Genomic DNA, 9,946 nt, shown 5'->3' on the forward strand with positions numbered 1-9,946 from the left:
TCAGTCACTGTCAAACTTGACTGAATTGACTTGAGTTGATATAGTGCCCCCACGGTAGCTGCCTCGTTTTTTCTTTGTCTTCTCATGGCGGAAAGATTTGCCTTTAGTGAATTTCAGGATATTGTTAGCCTTCTCACCCCAGTCACCAGCTGCTCCTTTCTGTGAGGGATAAAGTGGGAGAGGAAAAAGAAATTCAGGTCAGTCCCCAACAGAGTAAAGGCAATGCTTTGCACTTCATGCTACCCAGCAAACACCAGAGCAGGTATCACTCTCCCATGCACCTCCTGTCAGTGCTCACATACTTCCCAACAGCACCTCCTGGTGGAAGAAGTTCCTTCCAGAGACCACCTACAAGCACACCAAGAGCACTCTGTATTTGCAGAGGCCAAGTGTTACCACTTTGGACACTACCTAATCCTACCTTTGCTTCAAATGAGTTATCAGCAACGCGAGCATCCAGCTCAATCTCTTCTTCCCTTACACGCCGGAATGGAGAAGCTGGCTGCTCAACAGAAAGAAAATGAGAAACAGTAAACACATATATGTGTAAGATACTCCTTTAATGACAACTCCTTCCCCTGCAAATACAAAGCCCTGTTCACATCATCTCAGTCTTTGTTTCTCAGATTCGTAATTCTTTCCCTTATTAAGACACAGCAGCCCAGGCATACTTCTTTGCAAATATATCCAATCAGCCCTTGCCAGAATAGTATTACTCACATACGTGCACTCCCTACGGTCCTCCATAGAAGGTTCAAGTGCTTGAGAGGGCAGCAAAAATGCAAATAATACTGTGGGCCTAACCTCCTCCAAAACAAGCACACTTGCTCAGAGAGGCAGAAATCCCTTTCCCACCAGTCACCAGAGTTCAGTCTTACTCACCCGTTTCACCTTGGGAACTGTGTGTGGTGTTTTGACTTTGATCTTTGCCTTTTTACTATGTGGTGCCTCTGGCTCCAGAACATCTTTCCTCTTCTGTTTCATCCCGATTGTGCCTGTTAGATTTACAGCAGTAAAACTTCAAAAGGGAGTAGCTGCAGTGTTGGGAAAGGCAATAGCATCTCTCCCCAAGAACGCAAACACAGTGTTGACACAGACACGAGATGCATTACCTCACAAACAGACTGCTATACCATATTAAAAGCCATTCTGGGTCAGTAAGGATTTTGCCATCCTATCCTAATGGGTAATTTTATGGAATAGGGTATCTATATATTAATGATTTAGTGTGATTGAAAGTTACGTTGGTTAACATTCTCCAGTTCTTGGAGTCACACAGTATGCAAGTGCACACATCACTTGTGCATTCAAAGTTGTTTTCTTTTGGGAGGGATAAAGACTGAGATGGTGCATTGGGGCATCACCTGTGGTGTCCCACTCTACACAGACAAGGTCCTCCAGCAGCCTACCCTGCTGTCACTAGCCATTTTGTGCATGCAGAGACAGCAACTGGCAACAACTGTACAGAAATGTAGTTCATGTTACCACAGATTCCGTTGCCAGCAGATATGCAATACAGACAAAAAAATAGAAACTATCTCTTCCCTCTCAGATAATACCAAACTGCACCAGAGGGCATTACCTAAGAGCACATAGAGATCATTTAGGAAAGGCTCCCATTCATGCTTGGCTCATAACACTGCCTGACAGACCCACTTCACAGACTGTAGGTAGTACCTCCATTGACTTTTCCAGTCTCTTCCTCTGAGCTGGTCTCACTGCTGCTACTGTTGCCACCAGCTGGCTTAGACTTCAAGTTGTTTGCAGTTGCTGTGGCTGCTTTTGCTTTTTCTGTGGAGGCAGTGGGCTTAGAACTGTTCTGTGCCCCTTTCCCTGCCTTTTTGGGCTTCTTTTCCTCTTCACTGGAACTATCAGATGAGCTGCCACTGCTAGAAGCAGCACCCTTCTTCCCCACAGTTGCTTTTGCTGCCCCTATAGATTTGGTGGTTTGTTTCACTGCTGGCTTCTTTTCTTCTTCACTGCTTGAGCTATCAGAGTCAGAAGTGTCTGCTTTGGGAACTAGGGTAGAAGGTTTGGACACTGGCTTAGCCACTTTGCCAGGTAATTTAGCTGGAGTGCCTTTTTTCTTCTCATCTTCAGAGCTGCTGGAGCTGCTATCTGAATCAGAGCTACTCTGAGCTTTCTTTGGAGCAGCTTGGGACTTCTTTGTTGCAAGGATTGCTGTTTTAGTTGTGGGCTTCATGGGGGCTTTCTTGTCAGAACTACCAGAATCTAGAATGGAAAAAGAATAACCAAGGTTAAGCCCCATTCCTTTAACATTAAGCTAGCACACACATTTGATGTTGCTATACAGTGCACTTCATTAGCTGCTTGAAGCAACACTGTAACGAGTCCCACTGCATCCTCATAACCTGCCTAGAAACATGTTTGAGCAAGAAAAATGTGCACTTGCAAATTCCTCTTTTCTCCTACCCCAGTACCTGAGCTGTCAGAGGAGGAACTGGAGTCTTTCTTTGCTTGTCCAGGCTTGACAACTACTTTTGCTTGTTTGGAAGTATTCTTTACCACAGGCTGTTTAGCTGGGAGTTTATTCCCTGCCTTCTTGTCATCTTCAGAGCTAGAATCTAAACAAAAAACAAAACAAAACAAAACAAACAAACAAAAAAAGTATGTTAAGTTAACAAGCTTCTGGTGCAAGTTACTTTAGTAATAACATGTATATAACTCATGGGGAGGTTAAAAGCAAGATGGGATGTGGCCAAGGCTGAGCTACTGGGTAACTGCCAATAAGCAGCACCTAATGAACACTTGAATGGTGTGGGGACAGTATTCATCCTTCCACATACCTTCTTTGTTGGGAGGAAGTGGAAACAAGCAGTTCAAGTTCTTCACTAATGCATGTGCAAGGAAGCAGATATTTGAAGAATATATAAGAAGTACACAATAAGGGACTGGAAAAAGCACAGGTATTGCCAAGAACTCAGGGAGAAGAAAGATCAAGAAAAGCCTTGTGGTAAAGACGAAAAAACAGGCAAGAAATTAGGCCATAAAATTGACAAAGCAGGGAAAGTGAGGCAGCAATAGCCCAGCATCTCATTTTAGCTATTTCCTGTATCAGACATGTTTAGCAGCAGTCTGAGGATGGACTGAGGAGACTCCTGCATTATTATAAATACACCTTTGTATTGTGTGTCACAGCAATCTGAACTCCTAAGCCTGATCTATTCCAACATTACTGAATCCTTCAACAACAATAATCAAAACTTTCTCCACTTGTGAGAAGCCAGGCAACAAAACCAGAAAACACAGAACTCTTGCTAATTGAAGGGTTATACAGTCTAGTGCTAGCTGTCTAAGGACAGACAAGCAGTTGCCACCCACAGTTCCTGCCACCGAGATAGAGAACAGGAGCATCTTGAACATGAAGGGGAAATGTAGCACACAGGGAACTTACATGTGAAATACAGCATTGCAAACCTTAAACCTGATCAGCAGAAAATACAAAGCACACTGCCCCCACTTATAGGGTGCTCTGGTCTTGGCTGGGAGGGACCAGGTTCACACTAGGAAAAGGAATATTTTGAGTCCATTTTGAACTTGAGCAGTAATATTTTTTTTATTTCAGAAACTTCTCCCAAACACAATGGGATAGCTGAAACCCAAAATCTTAAAAGAGATGCATATACTCAAGAAGTCCTTCCTGGAGAATCCTGATACACGTGATTTCTCACTCCTTTCCTCCAGCAACATGCAGACCCTTGTACTTGCAATGCTCTCATTGATGTCACCGCTTTGCACAGCAGGATCCCGTTCTTCAGTTTCACATCTAGTTCACACTAGTTTTAGTGCTAGTTTTAGTGGTCACACACTAACAATCTAAGTAGATACACCACTATACAGAAACCTGGCCAATAAAACCACTAACACAAAAAAATCAGCTTTAATTGTTGAATTACCTGAGTCACTGTCAGAACTGGATTCAGCCTTCCTGGTAGTCACAGCTTTGTTTTGGGGACCACTGATTGTTTTAGCTACTACTGCTTTGCCTGCAAAAAAAAGTTTAAAATGAATGGGCCACATGCACACCAAACCTTTGTCCAAAAATCCAAATCTTTCCAGATATGAAAAAGCTCCCTTCTCATTACACAGGCCATTCAGGCAACACATCAAAAACCAAGCACAAAACCCTGTTCAGCTGCAATAACGGGCCTGGCTTATTCCCCATGAACTAGATCCTGATGACTTTTCACACCAACACATGCAAAGTAATTAAGTCTGCACAGTTTAGATCCACAGGTGGTACACAATGCAGAGAAGCAATAGCAATACAAAACCAAAATCAAATAGCTTTTTCAAGGAAATCAGGACATTGCAGAAACATCCTTTGTGCCATGTACTACTTTATATGCTGCCTCTTCTCACAATGTACCTGCTCCTTTTTTGGGCACCTTCTCTGCCTCATCACTACTGTCTGAAGAGTCACTGCTTTCAGCCTTTTTTGCAGGAGTCTTGGCAAGGCTTTTCTTTTTCTGTGTAGCTTGAGGAGGTGGTACAGCACTGTACTGACCTATGAAGAGAGACACAGCATTAAGGTGCCTGCATGACAATGAGAGCAGCATGTGAGACGTTTGCTGTAGTTAGAATAAAACACTTCTGCTATTCGGTTTCATTTATTCCCCTTCTGTAGCTACGATAAAGGATGCTACTTTATAATTTCAAAGATTACACCCACCCCACTGAATTTAATTCTCCTCTTGGGGTTCAGCTGACCCCACCATCTCTGCAGAAGTTTTTGCTGCACTTTCAGATAAATGGAATCTTACGTTGCCAAACTTTTATTTAAAAAACCTAGAGAGATGTCAATTGTTGACTGTTTTCAGTTAGTGCCCTCTCAAATCCTCTGGTTAGAGAATCAGATTGAGTTTCGATCCTTGATCCTCTACTCAAATCAGCTCACTCCTGGAATACTGAAAGCACTTTACTATATTGAACAAAGGCCCTTAGCCCATCAGCTGGGTTGCAACTGAACAGTCCTGAATAATTCACACAAAAAATTTAAAAAAGCTTAAATTGCTGGAGTTTCAGAATAACAACTTCCCAAATCCTGGCAGACAGGAAGTCTGCAAGAAAAATGTCCTTAAAGGCTGCCTGAATAAAACACATGCAGCAAACCAAGCAGAGCCTCTCACCACCTCTCTCACTCCCCATTCCTTGCTACTGGAGGAGCCAAACTGTAAGCTGAGCCCCAATAGCAGGTATGAAAAGAGCCACTGTACTTCTGGTTCACAGTACCTCCCGCCAGCACCACCTGGAATCTTGTGTGCAGTTAAGACTAGCCTGTGCCCTGCATACACTTCTCCCGGGACAGTGAGACTTGCAGCAAATGTCCTTTCACCTGGTAGCAATGGAATTGAGTACTTTACCTGATTTTGACTTTTGTTTTGCAGGTGGCTTTTCATCATCTGAACTGTCAGATGAGTCGTCACTACTGGAGCTTTCCTCTGCACGTTTGTTTTTTCCTGGATGTGGTTGAGTGGCTGCTGGTTTCTTGGGAACAGTCTTGTCACAAGAAGGAAAGAAATATACATTAAAAAAGAAATTACAGAAATCTTGTGAGGACAGCTGGATGTAGATCTTGTTTAACTCTATCCCTCACTTAAAGCAAATTTTGAAGACAAAGTGGGAAAGGTTAACAATGATTCTCAAATGCAAATTTCAGGAAACACTTGAGCATCATCATCTTTCTGACCACTCTGCTGTTGTTCTCTGCTTACATGAATCCCCAATGAGAACCTCTAAAGGGGGCAGAACTGACTGAAATGGTAGCAATGGCCACTTGATTAAATACAACTGTGACTATTTTTGTGTTGCAGAAAACTTTTTTTTAAACACTCCCTAGTGGAAAACTCTAAAGTTAGAGACAGCTAAGCATGAAAGGGTCATGTAAAAGTGTGCATACAAGGAGCAGAAAAAATGGTAAGGAAGTATTATGGAAGAAAATCAGTGCATACAGTGGTGCTGGAACACAACCTCACTGTGTAAAAGAGAAGTATGAGACCCACAAATGCTGTGCTTATTGTCTGTGCCTTTGTCTAAACATTACACAGAGATACATCCAGTCTTACAAGCCTCTTCCAGTTATTCACAAAGTTATTCATGGTCTAAATTTACCTTCTTTGGTGCAGCCTTTTCGTCATCAGAATCTTCACTACTGCTGCTACTGCTCTCTGCTTTTCCATTGATCACCTTGGTGGCTGCTTGGGCAGCTTTACTTCCTTTTGAGATAGGTAAAAAACCCACAACATTAGAAAACATTACATGGTAGGTATTGTGCAATTACAATCAGCACAGGTATCATAGAGACAAAAGAACCACACAATGCCAACAGGGCAGATTAAGGCAGCACTGCAACACTGTTGCTTTATCATACTGCAAGATTAGAGAGCAAGCTCTCAGAAAACTGTCCATCCTAACTCACTGCAACTTCTAGCACTTTTAAGGACTAATATAAAGCCCTTCCCTGCTCTCTGACAGGAAGATGCTGGGAAAAGCACAACTTAAGCAGTTAAGGTTGCTGAATACAGTTACTCGTGCAAACAATGCAGCACTTAGGATCAGATGTTCTATTTGCAATCAATTCTAGACCTGTTTCACATCAATAAATTGGACTGAAGTGCAAATGGCAGATTTTCAGACTGCTACATTAATACACATGCCTTTGCAGGTAGATACAGCCCTCGCTGCTCCTCCCTTGGCATTTTTGGTTTTATACTGACTCCTAATACACAACAAGAGATACCCGATTTAGGTGTCGTTGGTTTTGGTGGCTGTTTCTTTGGTGTTTCTTCATCTGAACTACTCAAGTCAGAGCTGGAACTCTCTGCTTTCTTCTGAGGCTGGATTTTGGTCCCAGCTGGCTTCACCACAGGTTTTGCGCCTTTCTAAACAATAGGAGGGAAAACCAATTAGCCCATGTAGCCATGAAAATAGAGAGGATAATAAGTGAGAAACATGTACAGAGAATACAAACAGATGTTTTTCACAGAGGTTACCATTTTGACTTGGAAACTCCTCTTTGCCTAACAGTTAGGGCCTGAAAATCCCTGCATAGCAATTTTACTCTAGCAAACCTCCCAGGAGCCCATAGGAGACTTTCTTTGCACCTCCATCTCCAGTTCTGCCTTCTCAGAATGGGACAGTTCTGGGACTGGCACTGTTCTCCTCCTTCTACAGATCACACTTGTTTGAAGACTGAAAATACTTACTGGGCAACTAAGGTTGGTCTCCTCTCTGTACAATGACATCATTATTCCAGAAAAAGGAAAGAGACAATTATCTTTTTATATATATATAAAATTTATTTTAGTGATTGTAATTAAGTATTTTTCTGCAAATGAAGTATGCCCTGGCAGTCTTAGAATAAAGGCAAGAAGCAGACTTGGGTATACAACAAAATGTATTTTTCATGGAAAAAGTCCAATTGGCACAGCATCCATTGCAGAAATGTCTTCTTACATTGCACCTGCAGCAGTCTAGATGCTTCATAGTTCAGAAAAGTGAGCCCAGTTCCAGAGAGAATTCTGCTGTTCAAATTTGCTATCGTCCATCACTGCCAAACACACATTAAAAAGGCTGCAAAGAAAAGCTGACCTTTGCTGGCTGCTGCTGCTTTTCCTCCTCTGAGTCTGAATCATCACTGGAGTCCCTGCTGCTGCTCTCTGCTTTCTTGGCTGGAGGGACTGCTTTTGCCTTAGGTACAGCTGCTGCTTTAGCTGCAAATAGAGGATGCTAAGTTAATTCATGACTTTCAGGTACCTATATCCTATCCTGCGTGTAACAGGGCAAAAGGACATAATAAGGTCGTTAAACCTTGACTGAAGTTCATTAATGCTAATTTTGTTTCTTGAGCAGGGTGCAGCAAAAGCATCCAAAATGAGCAGGAAAGAAGATGAAATCAATTCCAGATTTTATCTTTGTCATACATACATTTAAGTGCAGACGTCTATCATCAAAAAAAGACACTCCACAAGGCAACTGTCTCCAAACACTGAGATAACATTAACTGGGTCTACACACATTCCAGCTAACAAGAATGCACTGAACAAGTGCATATTTCCAAAAAGAACCACTGCAATGCTGTGTTAGGGTTCCAGGCACTTTGCTTAACGTGTTTTAGCCAAACCTACTCCTTCCTGGTTATTGATTGTCTTTAACAAAGTAGACCAAAAGAAATAATTTTGCCTCAAGTTGTATTTGCAACTGTTCTTATCAAATAAAAATTAAAAAAAAAAAATCAGATCTAAGTTCAAATTAAGCTTTAGGATGACTCCAGTTGAAGACTAATTTTTTTTCTCTGTCTCTCCTCCCCATCTTTTCCTCCAATAAATCTACCACTAAATACACAAACTTGCATACACCATGCTTAAAGCAAGTTGCAAGAAAAATTCCAGATAAAAAGGGAAAAATACAGCTCACCACATACCAACATACAGCGGATAGCACTAGGACATAGGCTTGATAGAAAGGAGGGTAGTAACCTCACAACAGCAGGTCAGTAAGGATGCTTGGAACTCAAGCATGTGACCAGGCATAATTGATCAAGCAGGTCATAGCATGCACCAATATAGAGGACCCTGCCAAACCCTAGCCATGCAGGAGTTTCACCAAATTATGTGTCTTTGAACAAATGTGAAAGCACTTCTAAAACTTGAATAAGTTTTCCTACAACAGCAAGATGAGAAACCATTCTTTTAAGTTCTCAGTGAAATTGAGAATCCCTGAAAAGCAGCACAGAAAAAAATCATGAGGCAGCTACCTTCCATGAAAAGACTATCAACCCATCTACATGAACTCAAAATCCAATTTCATTCAATATTTAAATCAATAAATAAATTTAATGTGCCAAAGCAAGGAAGAGTAAGCTTGCCAAAGTATCTTATCAGTGAATGTTTGGGAAGCAGAATCTCAATACAAAGTAACGGAGGCATTACTTCAATAGCACGTTCAAAATTCAATAGACCCCAACACTTTCACCAGCCTCAGCCAAAAATAACCAAACTGAACGGATAAAACTTTCTAACAGATACAAACACTGGTGTGCTTAAATTGTAACTGGATAACGAGATCACCCTTAGCTAGGGGGAACATACCCTGTGTGTCATGGTCAAAAGACCTGCTGGAAATAAGATTAGTCAATACAAACCCAGTCCCTGATAGATGCAGAAGGACCTCACATAAGACACTGCATCTGAGCTCTATATCCAGGTGACAAACACAGGGCTGGCCTGCCCTAAGGCTGCTCACAAACCTCACCTGGTTTCTTGGCTGGGGGTGTCTCCTCCTCGCTAGAGCTGTCATCACTGCTGGAGGAGGGCTTCCTCTTCACCTGGGAGCCATTAGGCACAAGCTTTCTTTTCTTAGCCGCTGGAGACCTACAGGTAGAAAGGCTGAACTAGGGACCACGACGCGAAGGCCAAACGGCATCTGGTGCTGGAGAGAGTCGGACACCACGGCAAGCCACCACACCCCTTACCCCCCAGGCCCCGGTACGCGTGGCCCCTGCCGCCGGACGGCACTTACTTCAGCCAGTAACTGAAGATGTCCAAAAGGGAGGCTGCATTGGGGTCCTGCTCCTTCTAAACAAGAAAAGAGATCGCATCGATCAGCCAGGCAGCCAGCCACCCCCCACCACTCTTAGGCCCACTACCCCGCTCCCCACCGCAGCTCAGTGCCCTGCTCACCCCGCGGCCAGCCTCGCCCCACCCCCGGACCTGCTCGCCCTGCCACCAACCCCCATTCCCCGGACTCGGTCACCGCCGCCGGGCCAGAGAGTGCCCTGCTCACCCCGCCGCCAGCCCTCCCCCGCCCCACTCACGGTCGCCGCCTCTTTAGCGAAGGCGCGCGCGGCGCCCTCGAATTGGTTCTCCCGCAGGAACGCGAGCACGAAGGGGAAGAGGTCGCTGGGCACCGCGCGGCACTCCGCCAT

At 43.5% G+C, this 9,946-nt stretch overlaps 1 protein-coding gene across 1 annotated transcript; it reads right to left on the reverse strand.

Moving 5' to 3' along the window:
- On the reverse strand, positions 1 to 9,946 carry NOLC1 (nucleolar and coiled-body phosphoprotein 1). The gene is made up of 14 exons (XM_054382478.1): positions 9,836 to 9,946; positions 9,541 to 9,596; positions 9,274 to 9,392; positions 7,612 to 7,733; positions 6,761 to 6,902; positions 6,133 to 6,236; positions 5,385 to 5,520; positions 4,391 to 4,528; positions 3,918 to 4,007; positions 2,442 to 2,585; positions 1,678 to 2,232; positions 883 to 995; positions 422 to 502; positions 1 to 159 (listed from the first exon to the last, which is right to left on the reverse strand). The coding sequence occupies exons 1-14, from the start codon at positions 9,944 to 9,946 to the stop codon at positions 1 to 3; spliced, it is 2,070 nt and encodes a 689-aa protein (XP_054238453.1).

Source organism: Indicator indicator, chromosome 7, assembly GCF_027791375.1.
Source record: "Indicator indicator isolate 239-I01 chromosome 7, UM_Iind_1.1, whole genome shotgun sequence".
In the NCBI taxonomy this organism is placed as follows: domain Eukaryota; kingdom Metazoa; phylum Chordata; class Aves; order Piciformes; family Indicatoridae; genus Indicator; species Indicator indicator.

Excerpts from the sequence above, each read along its gene's own strand:
- NOLC1 (XM_054382478.1), bottom strand. The coding sequence starts at position 9,946 with ATGGCGGAGTGCCGCGCGGTGCCCAGCGACCTCTTCCCCTTCGTGCTC. Across the intron at positions 9,597-9,835 it reads TCGCTAAAGAGGCGGCGACC|AAGGAGCAGGACCCCAATGC; the intron begins GTGAGTGGGGCG and ends TTTCTTGTTTAG. Across the intron at positions 2,586-3,917 it reads CAGTTCTGACAGTGACTCAG|ATTCTAGCTCTGAAGATGAC; the intron begins GTAATTCAACAA and ends TTTTTTGTTTAG.